This window comes from Lonchura striata, chromosome 1 (assembly GCF_046129695.1).
Source record: "Lonchura striata isolate bLonStr1 chromosome 1, bLonStr1.mat, whole genome shotgun sequence".
NCBI classification, from domain to species: domain Eukaryota; kingdom Metazoa; phylum Chordata; class Aves; order Passeriformes; family Estrildidae; genus Lonchura; species Lonchura striata.
Window position 1 is genome coordinate 12,599,881 of NC_134603.1, and position 20,963 is coordinate 12,620,843.

General features: G+C 39.7%; 1 protein-coding gene across 8 annotated transcripts in view; it reads left to right on the top strand.

Annotated features, from left to right (window-relative positions):
- The window catches only part of ZHX1 (zinc fingers and homeoboxes 1), a 28,045-nt gene that overhangs the window by 2,852 nt on the left and 4,230 nt on the right, over positions 1–20,963 (top strand). For 4 of the 8 annotated variants that reach the window (XM_077782191.1, XM_077782164.1, XM_077782184.1 and 1 more), the window contains one exon: positions 13,947–17,341. In XM_077782191.1, coding sequence (XP_077638317.1) covers positions 14,181–16,802 — 2,622 coding nt within the window. In that variant the 5' untranslated portion in view covers positions 13,947–14,180 and the 3' untranslated portion in view covers positions 16,803–17,341. Of the gene's footprint in view, positions 1–8,366; positions 8,448–13,946; positions 17,342–20,963 lie in introns of all 8 variants that reach the window. The other 4 variants (XM_077782194.1, XM_077782166.1, XM_077782173.1 and 1 more) reach the window with 3 other exon arrangements.

Below are 20,963 nucleotides of genomic sequence, written 5' to 3' on the forward strand. Positions count from 1 at the left end.
TTGCTGAATATACACCTCTAAGAATACAAATGTCTGTTACTATTTAAGGTTTTAATATTGTCAAATTAGGCATTAAAGGGATGTGACTACTTATGTTTTTAGACTTATTAGTTCTGTTAATTCTAGTTTACTGTCTTTTTTGCTTTTATTCCAGTTCATCTTTTTTCTCTTTTCTCTTTTCTCTTTTTTTTTCTTTTTTCTCTTTTTTTTTTTTTTTTTTTTTAATTTTCATGGCTAGTTGAGGACTTTCCCAAATAGTCAAACCATTTTGCTGTATAAACAGTTCTTTCTTTTTCTGTGGAGGTGGAAGCCACCAAAATGATAGATTTCCTTGTCATGTACCAACCAGATGGCATTTCATAATTTTGTGCCTTGCACCACTGTCATTGATGGTTCATTTCCAGTTCTGTAGTCTTTCTGTCAAGGAACTGGATGGCCCTTCAGGGGGTCCAGTCAGGTCTTTATCATATCCTTCAGAGTTCAGTGAACTGTAATGAATTTCTTTGAGCAGTGCCTGTACTATCAGTGGATTCTTTCTAACCATCTTCAGAGATCAGCAAAAGTTGGCTGTTGTCACTTGTTAGAAGGTGTGTACCACTATTTTATCCTTAAGAGCTTTGAGATAATAGTAAATGTTACACTTCAGTATAATTCACTGTAAAAGAGTGTAATCTAAAGGGGCAGAGCGTAGCCTACATTTATTGTACCATTAAGAGTGTAAGACACATTGTCATACTAAAGCACAGAAGACAGGAAGATTGCTGATGACTAAAGGAGGAGCAGATGTAGCGTGATTGGAGAACCTTCAGGAAAAATTATAAAGAACTTCCAGTGTTGCTGCTGTTTGCACTTCTAAAAGATCTAAAAGGTAGCAAAGAACTTAATGTTGCAAACGTTCTTTAGCATAACCTCTGCTTGTGCCAGGCAGGTATAAGAACTTTATATATTCTACTTCAAAGAACAGGTTCTGCATCATGTTTGGAGCCGTTTTAAAAAGTGACTTCGGTATTCTGGGCTCACTGTATGCAACTTGGCCTTCTCTGTGGTGGCATTTTGCAGTATGCTGCTCACCTTCCTTGTCTAATGGTCTCACTGGGATTTGGAGGAGCTTCACATGCTTTGAGGGGACCCAGAGTTTGAAAGCACTGCTCAAGCAAGGCTTGAAGGCTGACAGTTTTGTTTAAAAGAGTGGGCAGACAGAACTGTGTAATGAGGCGCATGTAACGCCAGCCCTCGCTGCTTGGCAAAGCCAGCGTTGTTCTGTGAGCACCAAATGCACCTCACCAGACAGAAGGACAGAAATGAGCTTTTGAACTTTCCAATGGTTATGGTAAAAGCTCCACATGTTCAATACTCTGAATCTTCAAAGCATCTTCAAACCACATTTATTAGATGGAAAGTAGCTGTTAGCTCACAATGAATTCTGTGAATGGGTAATCACAGAGATTTTAGGGCTTGAATCATTGGTTATAGGTTAGGTCTGTGATTATTTTAACATTGTTTTAGCTTAGAAAGGTGCTAGGAACTTCATAGATGGAGGTGTATGCTTGTATAGTCCAGGGCAATCTTGGTAGGGGTCTCCAAGCTTGCCCTTCTTAAAGCTATGAAGTAGATCAACGAACACAAAATATGGTACTGATTCTTTTCTCCCTATGTTATAATGGAAAAACCTGATTTGTATGTCAAAATGCTGTTGATTTTAAAACTCTGTTACTGGCTCTGTGCATGGGTGTAAGGCTCTGTCTTAGTTTGAGACCTAGGAATGTTGTATGTCTGAAAAAGAGTAAAGGGGAAACAGTGGGGAAGGAGTCAGGAAAGAACAGTTATTAACTACCTGACTGTAGAAGGCTGGAAGTAAAATGTTAGTTTCAGCTGTATGCTTCCTCAAAAACTCCGGCTTTTCAATCTTAAGAATACCTTCAAAGTAGAAACATACTGCCTTTTTATACATGGATCAGATGCCCTCAGCAAATCAGTGGGAGCTGAGAGTGCTCTGCAAATCCCAAGTTGTATCAGGAGGAGTTGGGCACTTGGCAGCACTGGCCAAGTGAGTTAGATGGAGCAGGCATGAAAGTTGAGGAGTTTCTGTTTCTCAGCAGGATTTTCAGCAAGGTAAAATGCATTTTTAGATGCAGTGGAATTTTTGGAGTGTTTAGCCCTGCACAATGTTCAGCCTTGTTTGCTATTTGAATAATTAATGGTTCTCCAAATTTCTCAGGGGGATGTGGTCTGACAAAATGTTCACTGCACTTAGAGTGTCACGTGAGTTCGGGTTTTTTGTTCATGTATCAGTTTGAGGAATCGATGCCCATGTAAAGTCCCTGTTGGCATTGTAGGTATCTGCTTAAATATGATGCAAACACACAGAGCTGAGCTTCACTACTTGTAGCTTACAAGTGTTTTTCAAATTTGACTTTTTAATACATTTTACTTAAATTTGTTAGTGAATAGAGAACTAATTTTTTATTGCATTAAAAACAGTAATTTAGCATGAAAGAGACTACTTTTGGTGAGGTTTTTTGTGTGATGCTTACAACTTTGGGTGTTTTATCAGTCCAAAGCCATTCATTTTAACTCTGATTCTTGACAAGTAGTTTTCTTATTTTTTTTTTTAAACTCTATTTCCTTGGTTCCTCCAGGGGAAATATAAGGTCTTGCTAATATCAGCTGTTTGTTTCTTTAGGGGGACAGGAGGGAAGAGATGGGAGAAAAGAGTGGTATGGAAGAAAAGTAAGTTTACTCTTTATACCCATAGTAAAGAAATAATCACAAGTACACATCCTTAGAAGGATATATTAATCATCATACATTAAGTTCAGAGAGGGAAAAGTTTTACATCACTTTGTACACTGAAATTCAGATTCCTTTGTTTGGAAAGCTTTCCAGTATATTTATATTTGCATGGATGATGACAGTGTGAGCACCATACCCTGATGTCACACTCACTGACAGAGAGTGGGGAATATTTTGACTGCAGTTTAAACCAGATGCATATGGGCACAAGGTGGTTCTAAGTTTAGAATTTGCAGCTATATGCTGCTTTATATGAGGGAATATCCTATTTCCAGATGTAATGCTCAATTACAGATAGTAATTGGTATCTGTGAATTACTGAACCGGAGCCCTTTTCTTCACCAGGCAATATTTAAACCCTGTTGCTGCAGCGAGCTGGCGTGAGAGAGAGAGTCTGAGGGTGAGAGCTCACTGGAGGGTTAGGACCAAAGATTGCTTTGCACCAGAGCAGCTTCTTCAGCACTAGTTTGTGTGGAAAGATTCAGTCATTTCCATCCAAAGCAATGAAATAAAAAGCTCAGTCAGCCATTTCATCTTGAGATACCCCGCCCTCTGAAACAAATATTAAAAAGAAAATGTAGGTTTTGGTCCATGAATATCTCTCTAATTTCCACTGGTTAAGTTGATGCTTGTAATTGGAGTCTAGGCAGGCTGTGTTTTGCAAAATATAAATATCTTTTTAAAATTTCTGTAGAGAGAGTTACAAGATTTATGTAATCCTTTTGATATTATATTTAACCCAATAACAGCTTGAAAAGGAGTCTGATTAGCTTACCTTCGTCCTAGATTCAGTTTTATTATCTAATGTTTAAATGGAGGAGGGATTGATCTTATTCTTAATGATTCGTGTAGCCTCAAAGCACAGTGGTTTCTAGTTGTGTGCTGCCTTTCCCACTGGGGGATGCAAACAAAAGAACAATAATTTCAGACTCCTCCTTCAGTTTCCAAGAGAACCTTAGCTGCTCAGGGATAGCTTTGAATTTTAAAAGCATCTTTCTTCCAAATTATGTATTGATTGCACACAAAATAGCAGTGCTCTAATATGCAATTTAAAACAAATGCATGATGGTGCTCATTTGTTTTTAATGCTGCTTTTTCCAGCAGAAAAACAAAAAGAGGGTTCTATTCCCATAAACCAGTCTTGCAAAATCCTTACAAACATTTATTAGTCTAGACACAAAATAATCTCACGCAGCCTCAGCTTGACGATGACAAAAAAAAGCAAGCTAATATTGTACTTGGCTGTCAAAAAAGGAAAAGAAGGAAAAAAGGAAAAAGCTTGCCCCAGGCTAGTGAACCAGTAACATTTTTCTGGGGCTGCTTACAACAACAGATGCATCTTATTCCCATGAGCTTTCCAGGCCTGCCTATTTTCTATGCTAAACTTGGACACCCTTATAAACATTCTCTTTGAGTACCACACCCCAGTTGTATCCTGGGCTCTTCTGATTTGGTTGATTTAAAAATGATGCCATACATGTTCATCTTACCTCTCCTGACCTGTCTTTGTATTTCCCTGTCTCCCCCAGATATCATTTAACTAAGGCATTAATTCAAAACTAGTCCTAATATATGGAACCTGGAATAATGGGAATAGGTGATTTGATCATAGCTTGAATCTGAACGTAGGGAGCCTTGATATAAACAATTTCTCCTAATTTTGAGTTGAATTTATGCTTTCAATAGCTTTTGTAAATGGCAAGTGATTCTCATTGTTTGATATTATGGTAGTTTGCAGAGGTTTTTTTGTAAGGGGATAAATAATATCAGGGATTGTTACTTTATCTCAACATACACTCAGATTATTAATTTTTACTTTTGTCCTTTTCCTAGAAAACACTCAATTATGTATATCTTGTTTTTCAATTAATTAATTAATTAAGTAATTAAGTTCTTAGTTCCTGTTTTTCTAAATTTATGTCTAAAATAAATTTGATTTGGAAATTAAAATTTAACTTAAAATGCACCTAAATGGCATAACATCTGTATTATTAAAATATGTAGGATAGCTAACAGTACATGTATTTAAACATGACTTTTTTCTTTAAAGCCTACTGATTTGTGACACAAATTATGATAATTTTTTAATACCACCTTATAGTAAGGTTATTGTTTCTATGATGATGTATCCAAGTCTGTTAAGATTTTAGCCCTGGCAGGGTTTATCTTTAAGCTTGAATTGGAGATCTTCTACAGAAAAAAAAGCTGTCCTGCTTTTTAAAGTCTGAGTCAGGAACTTCTGTCATTCAGGAATTAATTTCTACCTTCACTCAGTGCAGATGTCTATAAACTGAATTCCTGTGTATAAGGTTAGTTGTTAACTGCCAGTAGGTCAGTGTTTTCACTGAGAATTTCCACCTTAGTTAAGTCAAAAGGTAATGACCTGGATTAAAACTATCCATTATAATACTGATTTTTTTTTAAGTCTTTTTATTCCATTGGTAAAAATTTAGATGTTTACAATTAGAACAGAACTTCCAGCAGTAATTGGTGCTTTTTAGCAGTATGTCTGGTTTAATGTCAGTAAATAAGATAGGTGTTTTTCCTATGAGGGAATTTGTTCAGTGTGTTGTTGAAACATTAATGTAAATGAACAAAATCTTTCTATTTAAAACTTACAGTCTAAATAATAGGTTTTTTAAACATAATACTGATTCTTCTCTTCCTTCCCCCCAGCTATCATGCTGTTTTGTGCTGTGTAATGTATTTTAGGCTTTTCTGTTACCTCTTGCATGTGTTTTTACCAACACATACAGTATTCCTTTAAAAATTGTGCTGCTTATTCTCATTTAAATCAGTGAAAGTATGATTTTGACCCTAGGATATTTATGCAGTTTTAAGCTACCTATATTTTTAAAAACAGAACTAATCTGTTTTTCGTACACTGTTTAAATCTAATGCAAGTTCCATGGCTACTAAAGTACAGTGTTTTAGTTAATTCCATATTTTCACTTAAATCACGTTGTTCTAATTTTCCACCATTGTGCTTGAGAGACACAAAGAGAAAGAGGGCAGTCTGTTTTCAGTGATCCGCTCTTACTTCCCTGCCAGGACTGGACATGGGAGGTTCGTGTTTCTCCTCCGGGAGACTCACATGACAGGGGCTCCAGCAGAGCAGGGCAGAAGGTGCAGCCTCCAGCTTTCCTCAGCCCGGCTCCCAAACTGGGGATTGTCCTCTCCAGGGCTCTGAGCAGTGACGGGCACAGTGCAAGTCAGGGGTCAGGTTCACAGTCAAAGTTTAAGGAATTAGCCTGGGAAACAGTGGAACGGGGAACCAGCCTGGTGAAAGACTTGTTGATTCCTTGCTGCTGCATTGAAGGCCTTTGTTCAGGTGAGCTGGGAGCAGCGTGGGACTGCCGGGCGCCAGGTCCAGCAGTGCCTGTGAAATGCTGTAACTGCAAACCTCCTGTTCCTGTGCCATGGGCCGAGATGCTTGTTCTGATCTGCTGACTCTTCATTACCCCATGGTAACTTGAGTACACAGTCACCTCTCAGACTTCTTCAGTGGCTGTGCTTCAGATTCATCTTTCCAATCCACACGTTGTACTTGAAAGCCTCTGTAGTCCCCTGTCTTTTACTTTTTTTGTCACTGGGCTGGTAGGCAGTAAACAATGTTTATCCACTCTGTGGATGAATGATGGGGGCATGGGGTGGGGAGTAAGGGAATTGGTATTGTCACACGTAGAATAAGACATTATCTCCCACAGAAATCAGCAGGAGTATCTACGGAGTACAGTACAATACTCAGCAGGGGTGTGGAGTCACGTCACTGTTGCAAATAAAAATGCTTTGCTTTTCACAAAGGTTAACTTGGTACACAGTGGTATTTTACTAGATATTTGAGACCTGCAGAGAGTGTTTATACAGGCAGCTTGGACTATCCTCTTTTTTCTTTGTTACATGATCGAACACCTCAAAATCCTGAGGAGAAACATTAGAGTGGAAAGAACTTTTTAAGATTGTCTAGTTCAGCATCCTGCTCAAAGCGAAGTTATCTGTGATGGTAGGTAGAGTTGTTCAGGGTTTTGCCAAGTTTTGATGACTTGCAAGGATGGAAATTCCTTAAAAATCCCAAGCAGATTTTTACAAACTCTCCAGGCACCTGGTTTCCTCACCAGTGCTGAAGTGCTGTCTCCACCATCACTACACCCCTAAAGTCATCTTGTAGCAGTCACAGAATGTGTTGGTTTTGCAAGGAAATACAAGCCTGAGTGAGCTTGATAATCTCACCCTGCTCCTGGCAGTAGTTTAGTGCTGCACTGAGAATACTTGCACTAAGACCAAGTACTCTGAATACAGAGACAGGAATTTATATGTTGTATTTTGACTTGTGAATATGCTGTTCCATGACCAGCATTGTTTAGATCAGGTAGAGATCCTGGAGAACTTCTATAAGATCAGCTTGCAAGCATGAACATAAAATTCTTCTGCATTTTTTCACTATGCAGGAGTCTGCCAGTCGGGAGTGGGTCAATTCTTTGTTGTGTCTGTTCTTATATGATTCAGTTTACAATTGTAAAGCTGATGTATGATACTGGAAACATTCTGGAATACCTTAAAAAGGACCTTGTAAAATACCAGATCTGAAGTCAAATTTCTTGCATCCAAAGTGGAGATGCAAATCACGTGCTATTGAACATAAAGGACTTTTTATGCACTCTGCACTCCTTGGCCTTCTCACAAAACGGAAGCAGACCTGCAAGGCTGGAGGCGGCTTTAAGGAGGACATGGGGTAGGAAGTAAGCAGGTGGATCCAAGGCACACAGGAAAGGTTCTGAGCAAGTACATTTTAGCAAAAGCTTATAGTGGATCAAGTGGTAGAGGAGATTCTAAAGAGCAGTTGAAACCTTGAGAATGTGCCTTGCAGTCTTCACCTTGACATGGGATTACGTAGGTCCCTGCAGAACAATTGATCCTTTTTACTTTCAATTAACATTCCAAGTCCTTGCTTTTTCCTCATTCATAAAACACTGGTTCATACAAACACTGAATTTATACATTTGTTTCAAGTATTTTGGGATCCATTACAAGTTATTTAAATTATGGGTCCGTGTTCTGGTATATGCATGTATGGAGCATGTAGCAGTGTGTATCAGTGTCACCTGGTCAGTTTGCTCCAAGTCCCTGTTTTCAGTTTCTTATGATAGTTGAAATGAGAAATTTTCACATTGAGGCTGCTTTTATTCCCTGTTCATTGAGTTTTGGGAGAACATTAGCTGGTTCAAGAGTAAAATTAACAGAGTTAAGAGGGAAGCAAGGAGAGAAAGAAAGGCAATCGTCATGTAAAAGCCATATTATCTTTCTTTTTCTGAGCAGCTCTTTGCCTCAGGGATTTGACATAGGAACTTGAAATTTGGCAAGGATCTGGCCTTGAGGTCTGAGAAATGCATTCCACTGTTAAAAAAAAAAGGCAGAATTATGAGTCATAATGTATCATTACCTTTTTGTATCCAAGGTAGAATTTACAGGATGTTTTATCACCTGCTCTTGATCATGCTTTTATTCCTCTCGTGAACATCTGCAGACTGCTTTACACCATCTTTATTTAATGGATTCTCCTTCTCTCTGTCTAGATTCTTGTATTGTCATGCACCAGGGTCCTTAACCTGCTGCTGCTCTTTGGGCTTCTGCAAATGCCACGGACCTAGCAGAAGGTACAAAAGCATTGGGAGCTGTAAGCCCTGAGACCCAATCCTACTTTTTAAGGGTAGAGTGCTACTTATACTCTTATTTGCTGGTGAGAAGTACCATTTTGAGTGGTGACAGCCAAACATTAATGAAAGCAGAAAGCAGCCAATGTGAAATCTGGTTTCCAGTGTGATGAGGGCTTGTACAGTTTGTTGGAATCGGTGGAGGAGGGGAAGAGGAGAGCGAGACAATCTGTGCTGGGCTGTGTCACCTCAAAATCGCGAGGGTTCCTGCTCAGCACCAGCGATGACTCGGGAATGAGCTGGGCTGTCTGGAGACCATCTGTAGGACTGCAGCTTGGGTCTCTGGGGGAGCTGAGGGGTGTCAGGGGACATGAACTCCAGGAAGTCAAAGGAAGGTCTTGTACGAGTGCAGCACTGGACTAGGGCCTGGGAAAAGGAATGGCTCTAGAAATTTTTCATCTGGAAAGAAAGAAAAAAGCAGAATGAAGTTGAATGGAGCATTTTGTGAAATCATATGTGCCAGACTGTTTCATTTTAAAGAAGGAAATCCCATGATAATAAAACCTTTTGTTTTGGTGTTTTACAGAGAAACTTTTTTGATAAACAGTTTATAAAATTAATAATTTCTCACTGTTCTACATTTTTTGAAGCCAGCATGAAACATTTAGAGGGTTGAATTAAATGTTTATTCAATGCAGAACACATTAAAATTTGTCTTCATGTCAGTAATTTATTTCTTCATCCTTTCTGTTTTGTATGTAACAGCTCAGCAATTAAAAAAAAAAATAGAGCTGTAGCTATGCAAAGAAAAAAAAAAATTCCCTGACTCTGCTGCCATTTTATTGGGTATGATAAGCATTTACACAAGTCTGATACTCACTTTCAAAAATAGTCATGTAGAGATGTCTGACATTAGAAGTGGTGTGTGCTCACAGTTTGAATAGGAGACTTCAGAGTCAATAAAATAAAGGTCTGCCTATATGAGTGTAGCTGCCAAGGTGTCTGTATCTCATAGAAAATACCTGTCTGTGTGACTGAGGAGCAGAGACATGCACCATCCATGCTAAAGGGCCTCTTGGTCAGTGTACCCCTGGTTTTTAAGTACGCAAGATGTTTGGTCATTAGCTTTATATGGTCATAACCTGGTTATGGCTTTCTGTATCAAAAGCAGGGGCAGAAGTTACTGTGCTCACAGAGGTACCTGGCATAGGTGGTGCAATACAGAAAGATAATGTCGGTCATTTAGCAGTCACTTCTGGCGTGAAATTCTGACCTTTACTTTGATGGAACTGCTTGTTAAAACCAGCACTGAGAGGAAGTAACTGGGAAAGTCCAGTCACATGTCCTGTGGCAGGCTCCCTTCAGCCTCTGCTGGGCTGTGTGTCAGCGCTCCAGTGCTCCATCACGGGTCTGGCTTTGGCACAGCCTGGAGCTCTGCGTGGGCACTACAGTGGCTTTTGGTGCTTGCCTCCCTCATTTCCAGTCTAACGCAGCAAGAGCCCCAAGTGGGCCTTATCTTTGTAATACATAAGGACTTCTGCTGGAATAATTTTGGTAAGTTTCACTCCTATGTTGGATTAGTACCAGACATTATTTTAAAAGATGAATTGAATGTAAATATTGCAGCATTAACAGAGATGTGGTTTATTTTGGAGTCATAAGCAGTAAGGCTCTCTGAACTTTGCAGATAAGGAGCAAGTGAAGAAAATAGTGCTGCAACAAAGTCACCCTTCTCACTGAGAGGCAGCACACATCAGAGTGTATTAGCCTACACTGAGCTCTGCAGAATAGTTTCTGACATAGATACATCTACTCTGAATAAAGGGTAGTAGAAGGAGGCTAAACAAAAGATCAACAACTGGATATTGTCATGGGTTATAAGAAGGCAGCATTTTCTGTGTGAAGTGGTAGGCAATTTGTAATCCAGGTGGATTTAAAAATTAGAAGAAGGTTCTATTGCTTCTATTTTCTCCTGAACTTCTCTCTGCATATTCTTAAAATCACATTACATGGGGCTTGATTTTTTTTTTTTTGACATGCTTTTCCTGCACACTGGATGGAAGTGTCATAGCAGCAGACAAGGAACAATGCCTTTTCGGAAAGCATACACCCTGAACAGACAGAGAAAATTTTATATAAACTCATTTATTTTTCTTGCTGCATCAGGTACTCCTGTTTGGGGGTGGGAAGGAGGAAGTGAGTAAAAAATTTTTTCTGGAATCAGGTTCTTTCACGTGTGTCTTCTGTGGTCAACTCTATGTCTTTTCCTTCTCAAACTTTAATCAAATGGGCAGAAGGCTTCTGCCTCCATTTAAAAAATATTTATATCAGTCATCATAAAAATCTGCTATAAAGACAACTTTAAATGTTGAATTCTACTCTGGAATGAATCTATCTTAATATAATTAATTATTAATTGGGATTGCTGATTGTTCATGTTTCTGAAGAACAGTGTCCTGAGAAATCCTGCTGAAAGATAAAATACCAGATTCTGGACTTTCAAAAAGTATGCCTGGACTTGCTGTTTTATGTTCCTAGAAAAACATCTGTTTTGTGGGCTGATTTGCTAGGAATGTCAATTCTGTGAAAATCTGAGGTGAAATTACAGAAGGGGATGCAGTGTAAATAAAATTTTTCTTCAGATTCCTTTATTTTAAAATGCTGCTTTTGACATTAAATAATCCAGATGTTTGTTTTGTTGCAAACCAAATTACACAATACAATGTCAATATTCACAAGGAGGGATAAAAAGAGAAAATTTTTCACAATATTTTGTCATATATTTGACTTTATGGTATATAAGGGACAAGCAAAAGCATTCTCTGAACCATGAGTAATAACCTTTAGGAATTCATGGAATATGAGGAAGGTCTCAGTGGCCTAGAGGCAAGCACAAGACTGGGCACAAGACTGCCCAGTCTTAACCAAGGGAAATGGTTGAGCAGAGGAGGAGAACACATTGTGAATCTCAGGTCAGTTAAAGGGATCTTCATTCCCAGCCCAATACAGGAGGATACTAAAAAACAGTCTGTAAGAACCTCGAGAATTGTAACAAGATTCCTATAAAGGTGGATTTGACAAAAACCACACTGTTACTTCATTGTTTTGGAGTCATGGTGTAGAATAGTGCAGACCTTACTGAAGTCCAGCTATGTGGCAAGGTCCCACACACTCCTGTAAGCAGAACAGGAGAGGTATTTTAGAGGAAATGAAGGTTCCAAGGATGATGCATAATTGGTTGGATAAACTGCACAACTGTGAGTTTTCATAATCCCCTATTAATTTGAGAGAACATGTCAAGCAGGGTGCTACAGGTGGAATAATCATATTAGCTCCAGGGAGGAGGGAATGGAGATTTCTGTAAAGTCTGTGGAGGAAAGAAGGCTGGGAAGGGTTGCAGGCATCTCAATTTCTTGAGATTTTGCTGAATGCTATTATAGCTCTTCATAGCCATGACTTAAACAGGGTTTTGACATCACAACTTCCTTTAAGGAAAAAAAAAAAAAAATTACACAGTGTAGTCAGAAGAACAGAGATGCAGCTTTCTTTTTCTGAGACCTGTTTGCATCAAAGAAAAGTGTTGCTATCTTGGTAAACAGAGGAGGGACACAATAATCTGCTTATGCACCATAAGCAAAACTGAAACACAGCAGAGACGTGATACAAATTTAGCTAAAAGCCTGCAGGTGCTGCAATTGCACATGGACCTGTTGGCTTACAGGCACTGTGAACACTCTTGGGTACATGAGGAGACTGGAGAAGAACATTTATTTATTCCTTGAACAGGTTTCCAATTTTATTCCTTACCTCCAGGCTTTCCTTCAGCATGCATCAATATTACATGTCAGATAAATGTTGCCTTCACTTGCACTCCAGGCCATCCCAGAATGGGGCCCTTGGCAGGCACCTAAGCTCACTCAGACTGCCCTTTGTATAGATCCTATGTGCTGTGCTAGGGATAAGGCACTGCAGAGTACCACAGTCACTTCTCAAAACACAACTTCAGTCAGCAAAAGTAGCTGTTAAGTTGCTTTTTAAAATGGGCATTTCTGAAATCTTACTCAAAATTGCAGAAACATTAGGTAATACCACCCAGCTCTTCCCCCAGACCATTGCTCAACGTTGTCTTGGCAGTTGTGTTCTCTTTTGTCAAGAGCCCTCCAGTCCCAAAGAGAAGCAGCACAGTTAATAATGTTCTACCTCTTGTCCCTTGAGACATTGAGACAAATGGATCTGTTTAGCTTTGCTTCATGGTTCTCTCACTGCAAAGAGAAATGAGGTGGCCTGCAATAGGTACTTTGTATATACATGAAAATAAATATCTCTTGCAATTCTGTGCTCAGTTTTACAGACTGCCACTATTAACTTGTGGAAGAAGGATATCTTTCTACTCCAGTACCATTAAATAATTGTCATTCTGGAATGATGATTACCCAAGATTTATTGAGCATTTTCAGTGTCCTTAATGCCATGTAACCATATCCTTGGCATAAAAAGCATATCATGTGAGGCTCTGCACTTTGGATGTAGTCACAGATGTAGTGTAGAGGGTGACTGTTAAAAACATTTAAGGAGGATATTTGTGAAGCAGTAAGGTGACACACAGTTTCAAAAACAGAGCTTATAGAGCAGCACTGGGTAGCAACTATGGATGAACACTTTTGTCTTTTGCCTAAAGAAAAAATGTGAAGCTAAGGCTTCTGCTTGGGGATATTAGTCTTTAATGCTTTTTCTCTCTCTGTTACAGCTTACACAATCAGTCATGTCTCTGTTAATGCATAGAGGCATGAAAACATATTTTAGTTAATTGCCACATGCTGGCAATCACTTTTATTGGTTTGGGATTGGTCTTCAGTTGGAAAATGACATTTCGTAACCTAGGAGAAAGGATAGTTGTCTTTCATCTGTCAGAATACCTTAAAAAGACATTGTTTTGCCTGTTTTCAGACATGGAAGAAAGGTCTGGAACATGATTGTGCTTGCATGTATAATGCAATAGAAAAATACTCTAAACCTGCCTTTTCTGGGACACTTTGCAGCCTCTGACGTGAAAGACATGACAGAGCCAGTAGTGGAGATGTGGTACTGGGCTCAAGTTAGTGATATGAAGGACTTGAGCTCATAGAACAGTCAAGAGACATTGTCGTAGCTTAGGCAAAACAGTCCAAGGGCAAGACTGACCTCAGCACTGTGGCTAAGAAAAAGGCTTCTGAAGCAAGGGAAACAGTCAGGAAGTTACCTGTTTTACACCGTTCTGTTGTTTAGGTCTGTCACTGTATTAACATGAACTGAAACAAATTTCAGCCTGTAATAAGTGGATTGGATTTTGCCTTTCTTATCATAGCTTCAGTTATCTCTTCTTTTAATTGGTCTGCTGGTTTCAGGGGATGAGCAGTGGCACACTAAACCCCAAAGGGCTGAATTATCTTAAACTGTAATGCATAGCAAAATAGAAAATATTATTTAAATTAAACTAATTCCACTGTCTCTTCTTTACTACAGGTGGTGGATGTGGACTTTTAAACTGTGTCTCAACATCTCATCCTCAACTATTTTTAGTCTGATTGCACTACGAAAGAAAAGCTGCTAATGGGATAAATGTTGAGACTTTACAAGAACTGACTTGAAGTACCGAAAGCCATTATTATTATTATTTTATTATTACTATTATTAATCAAGAAGAGCTTGAAGCTAAGTCTATATCTGATCAGTTGTTATCATTTCACAGTAACAGTCATGGCAAGTAAACGAAAATCAACAACACCCTGCATGGTCTTAGCCAATGAGCAGGATCCAGATCTAGAAATGGTGTCAGACTTGGAGGAAGGACCACCTGTGCTCACACCAGCAGATAACCCTACAGCAGAGGGTGTAACAAGTGATGAAGATGTTCATGAGTGTGTGGATTCAGACAATAAGAAAAGCACAAATAAAGTAGAAGGTGGTTATGAGTGTAAATACTGCACTTTTCAGACTCCAGATCTCAATATGTTTACTTTTCATGTGGATTCAGAACACCCCAATGTAGTATTAAATTCATCCTACGTTTGTTTAGAATGTAATTTCCTTACCAAAAGATATGATGCCCTCTCAGAACATAATTTGAAGCACCATCCTGGAGAGGAGAATTTTAAATTGACTATGGTGAAACGTAATAACCAGACAATCTTTGAACAGACAGTAAATGATCTCACTTTTGATGGGAGTTTTGTTAGAGAAGAAAATGCTGGACAGGCTGACTCTTCTGAGGTCCCCTCATCAGGGATCTCTATTAGCAAAACTCCTATCATGAAAATGATGAAAAGCAAACCCGAGGCTAAACGTATTGCTGTTTTCCACAATACAGTTGATGACATTCCTGGTGAAGAAAAGGGAACTGAAAATGAGCCAGACCCTGAAGTAGTAGAAAACCCCCCACCGGCAGTTTCTGAATCAAAACCAAGCCATTCAGTTGTGTGCAGTGCAGCAGATGTGGCCGGGGCAGTAGTGACCCCGGCACCAGTGCTTCAGCCTGGGGTGGCACAGGTTATAACAGCTGTTACAGCTCCCCAGAACTCAAACCTGATTCCAAAAGTACTAATACCTGTAAATAGCATTCCAGCCTATAACACTGCTTTGGATAACAATCCTCTTTTGCTTAACACCTACAACAAATTCCCATACCCAACCATGTCGGAAATCACTGTTCTCTCCTCTCAAGCTAAGTACACGGAAGAACAGATTAAAATATGGTTTTCTGCCCAGCGTCTGAAACACGGAGTGAGCTGGACGCCAGAGGAGGTGGAGGAAGCAAGGAGGAAACAATTTAATGGCACAGTGCATACTGTGCCACAGACAATTACCGTTATTCCGGCACACATTTCGGCCTCTAGCAATGGTTTACCTTCAATTTTACAGACATGCCAAATAGTTGGTCAGCCAGGACTTGTTCTCACTCAAGTTGCAGGTACAAATACATTACCAGTAACAGCCCCAATAGCTTTGACTGTAGCAGGAGTCCCAAACCAAACACAGTTACAGAAGAGTCAGATTCATAGTGCTCAGCCTACTGCAGAAACCAAACAAGTAGCTGCCATTCCAGCCCCTCAGCCTATCAAAAATGAATCCACACTGATGAATCCTGACTCCTTTGGCATCCGAGCAAAAAAAACTAAGGAACAACTGGCAGAATTGAAAGTCAGCTACCTTAAAAACCAGTTTCCTCAAGACTCAGAAATTGTTAGACTTATGAAAATAACAGGCCTCACTAAAGGAGAGATCAAAAAGTGGTTCAGTGATACACGCTACAATCAGAGAAACTCAAAGAATAATCATGGGATTCATCTCAACAGTGATTCATGTGCCACCATTGTTATTGATTCAAGTGATGAAATGAATGAATCTCCAACAGGAGTCACTCCACAGAGCAAGCCATCTTGGGGTACTTTTCCCGATTTCACCCCACAGAAATTCAAAGAGAAGACTTCTGAACAGCTGCAAGTCCTCCAAGCAAGTTTTCTTAATAACCCTGTCCTTACTGAGGAAGAGATGAATAGATTAAGAGCCCAAACAAAACTGACCAGGAGAGAGATTGATGCCTGGTTTATAGAAAAAAGGAAATCAAATGTCTTGAAGGAAGAGGGAGCTGACATGAATGAAAGCAATGCTGGCAGCTCCAAAGAGGAGTCTGGAGAAACATCTGTGGGAGATGGAGCAGCAGGAACAAAATCAGGGTGTTCTACTTCAAGCAAAATAGGCAAAAAATCACCAGAGCAGTTGCACATGCTCAAAAGTTCCTTTGTCCGTACTCAGTGGCCATCTCCACAAGAATACAACAAGCTGGCAGAAGAAACTGGGCTTCCAAGATCAGAAATTGTGAGCTGGTTTGGAGATACTCGCTATGCCTGGAAAAATGGTGGATTGAAATGGTATTACTATTACCAGAGTGCCAGTGCAAACAGTCTGAACGGCCAAGGCTTTTCAAGGAAGAGAGGGAGAGGAAGACCAAAAGGGAGGGGGAGAGGGAGACCTCGGGGGAGGCCTCGGGGAAGCAAGAGGTTAAATTGCTGGGACAGAGGTGTATCTGTCATAAAATTTAAAACTGGAACAGCAATCCTGAAGGACTATTATATGAAGCACAAATTCCTTAATGAGCAAGACCTTGATGAACTGGTAGCCAAATCTCACATGGGATATGAGCAGGTCAGAGAATGGTTTGCAGAAAGGCAAAGAAGATTAGAACTTGGAATAGAGCTGTTTGATGAGAATGAGGAGGAAGATGAAATGCTGGATGATCAGGAGGATGAGGAAGAAACAGATGATAGTGATACTTGGGAACCCCCTAGGCATGTTAAACGTAAACTTTCAAAAACAGACTGATGTACAATTTGGAATTTGGGGGCCAAAAACCTATTAATTAGGTTTGATGTTATTATGAAGAGCCAAATGATTTTTTCATGGCCTTCAGTTTAGCAAGCAGCTGCTTAGCATCTTCCTTCCACCTAAGAGTACCTGGGCAAGATGCTACCTGTGCAGGCAAGAACTGTTTGCTTTGTTACTACAAGAGATGAACATCCTCAGGCCTGGCCTGGGACAGGGGGTTACAAATCAGATCAAGTTCAGCTCTTCCACACTACCAATGGGAAGGTTCATGTTCATCATACACGTGACTGCTTCTCAGTATTTAATTGCCTTATGTTGTTTAATTCCAAAAAAACACAGACACTTTTTTGTTGTTGTTGTTGCTGTAAGAGAACATTGCCTGCTTGCGAAGGAGGAAAACACAAAAACATTAGATGTCTTTTTGTAAACATCACTTCATCTGAAAGGTTTCAAGGCCTGGCTCTCTTTCTTAAGGAAAGTGTTGAAAACAAAAGAGAAGGGGAAAAGTGTGGCAAAAGGAACCAATGAACCTAGGGGTGAGGATTGATTGGTTTTAGAAAATAAGGTGATATCTGCACCTTTTGCATATCTTTGGAGTGTTTTGGGTTTACAGAACTTGGACTGAAGTGTTCCTTGTTGAAAATTATGAGCTAACTGAATTAGTCTGATGCTAGAAGATGCTTTTTGTTACAGTCAGTGTAATCAGTGTATCCCACATCAATCTAATTTAAATGTCTGACAGACTTGATACAGTTAATAGTAACACTCACTTCTACCTTGTGCATTCTTTCCTTTGTTGGAAATGGTAAAAGGAGTATCTGTATTTCAAAAAAAGTAATTTTTTTGAATCTGACACTGAGTTTTAAGGTTAACAAAAGACAAAAACTGCCTGGGAGTTGTTCAGAGTTGTCTAGGGGTTTGTAAGAATACACAGATACAGAGATGAAAAACATCTTTTGGTGCTAGTAAGAAAGGTTTTCAAGTAAGTTGTGGCAATGACATGGTGTTTAATTCACAGAAAAATGAAGTTATATGGCTTTTAGATGCTTAGCAATTACAAACACGTTAGTGTTGAATTGTTCTTCAGTGATAGCCCAGTAGAGTGATTTGTGTGCAGGTTTAACTGTAAAACATCCTAATTGAACTCACCACTATGCTGATTGCTCCTAGGACTGCTGGGTGAACACACTTATTTCTGGAGGTGGGTTGATCTACCTGAACTGAACTCCAGAAGTAGTTCAATCTGATTTAAAACATTCCCATCTTAAATAAGTGTATATAAAATAATTTTTCTAAAAAGCTATTTCGTCTCAATACTGTGAAGTTATAGTGTAGTTTGAATTAGCAACTTAAAACAATAGACCAAATTCACACAAACTTAGTTTAGGCAGATGTTTTGCATTCTAGAGAACTGTTACTCTGAGGAAGAGTAGTTTATATTTTTGCTCCTGGCAGCCTGCATTTTTAGGAATAAGTTACTTTATATTTAGATGTCAAAAGATGGTGATGAATTGGTGCTGCTGTCACCAGCATTGTCTGCCTTTACATTGGCACTAATGGATACTAGCAATCTCTTTTTGTATCTTTTTGCTTTTTGATCCGACAGCATCTTCTCTATAGGCTTCTGCATCTGATGACTGATGAGGACAGATTAGTGCTGAGAAAGTGGGACCCAGTGTCTCCCCAACTCCAAGAACCTATGCTAGAATTTTAGAATTAGTCTTTCTTCTGGACTGTGATAACTCAAAAAAACCAAAAAAGCCCTTTTAGTCTTGGTTTTTCTGAAGCAGAGGAGTCCATGTTGGATCTAGTTTTCATATCTGTCTGAGGGTGAAGCCCAAGCTACAGTAAGAAAGGGAGTAATGTCTGACAAAAAACATAGTTACCCTCCCAGACCTTCCTCTCTGGACTCTTGTAGCTGCCCTTCTGCTCACAGATTGAATAAGCTCCCTGAGCTCCAGGAGGATGTTTCACAGGAATACCAGGTTACCTCTTCTGACTGTTTTAAGATTATTGGGGAGAAAAAGGCAATAGCTTATGGTATATGTCATGAATTTGATGATGAAACTATTCCCTCGCTTCCAAGGCTCAAGTTCATGAGACACAAAGTGGCCAGCACTGCTAGAGAGGAATAGCCAAGAATCCCTCATTTTAACTTTGGAGTGGGGCAGAAGCAACCCCATGTTGTCACCATATTTCATGGGATTTTTTTATGACTCTGCATATCAGGTGGTACAAGAGTGATCAAGATCTGGCCTTTTCAGCATGGGGCTGGGAGGGATTCTCATTTGTGTGTCAGTAGTGTGGATGATAGTAAGTGTGCTGTTGTAGATCCTAGCAGATAAAAGAAAGACTCACACTAGCTTCCAAGCTCTGTTGGGAATACAGGGTCAAAAATCTGTGCTTGCTGAGTAGGAAAGAACAAAGCTAGAAGGAAAATGTGCTATTTTTAAGTTTCCAAAAATATTAAACCAAATCCTTGGGAATATGCCTCTAGCAAGCAAAATCTGGAGTTGCCTTAATCCTTGAAGTTGACCCAGAATTAATTTTCTTAAAATAAAATAAAATAAAAAAACCCAAAAAACCAAAAAACCCCAAAACAACCAAGCAGCTTGTCCAAATAAGTATCTCCATTTTTGTTACCAGAGCCTTAGTTAGGTTAGCTAAGAATTCTGTCCTTAAAAAATGGGGGAAAATACAAAGATCCAAGTTAATTATGTGACTGAACTGGGATATTTTCCACTTTGGCAGTGTTCTATTAAATAATACTCAGCTACAAAGGTAGGCCTTAGCACATCTGGTCTGAAAAACACAGGAAGAGGAAATACATTGTTTATCAGTCTAAATATAGTTGGATTGGAGGTCTTCTTTCAGTAGAATGGTCAGAGACAGTGGCTGACGCATACTGGGCCAGATTTTCAGTTACTGTAAATACTAAAGTTCCATATATTCCACTGGTTATACCAGTATTTACAGCTCATTGAGAAAATTATCTCTTTGCAGAACATAAAATTGAAATTAAATAATGTGCTGTGAATCAGCTAATGAGAGATGCAGAATCTACACATAGCATGTTGAGCTACATGCACATTTTAAGCCTTTCAGTTGTGCTAAGGATGAGGAAATTCTGGGTGGGTTCAACCTGAAGACAAAAGTTGTATGCATTCGTTATTGCCCATAGTCTGACAGTTATTTCTGTTTGAAGAATCCATTAATTACCAGTGTGCAGCATGTGTATGTATATTTGCACTGGGAGAGAGGCAAACTCCTTCCAGGGGCCTCCCATGTCAGGAGTGACCAAGGAAGCACTGGAAGATGCTGTGGTCAGTTGTACCTCTGATTTGTGGTCATGGCTGGTGGGAACTCAGAGCTGCTGGTAACAGTGGTTTAGCCCAGATTCATCTCAGCCACCCTTAGGCTGCTGTGGGCACTGTACAGTCACTGAGAGAAACAGAGGTGGCCTGGGGGGTGGGAAGGATATGGCACCTTCTCGTTCTACCCATCCCTGGAAACTCCCTGAACTTAAGCACATCAGCAAGTGTTTTAATGTATTATGATTCTGAGCACCTCTGTGCTCATCAGCAGTGCACCCCTGCAAGTCTGGCTCCCTTTTATAGCTTATGCACGTTTCCAAGGTGTTTTGGAAGCCATTTGGACTGAGTTATGCTGGCAGTTGGAAAGGAAGGGGAAAGAAAATGTATCTCCCCAGGAGTGAGTGTCCATGTGACTTTCTTGATTTTCTTGCATGGTAGGGAATGTATCTATATGAACCTGTGGTATGCTTTCTGTATTTCTGTGGAGCTTCAACTCTTAGATTTGAGCTCATTATGAGCCAGGCTTCAGTGATTGTCACTGACAGTGTGACAAAGAAACTTGCTTAGATCTTACCTCTGGGTAGCTGGTTTCTCAGTCTTCTTTGGCACCGCTACATCAGAATTCAGTTGTGAACATCTGAACACCTTTAGAGCTAAGCTAGTGCATTTCTCTTCATTTACTGTTTCTGCCAGGACTACCTGCTCTCATGATGCCAGTTGTGCTGCCTCTGGAATTCAACTAGAGAGAGAATACAGATAATACTGTGCCAGAATGGAGAGGGAAAAGGGCTAAAAGACGGAATGCAGTGGGGACCAGGGACAACATCCACCATCACTGTGTCGT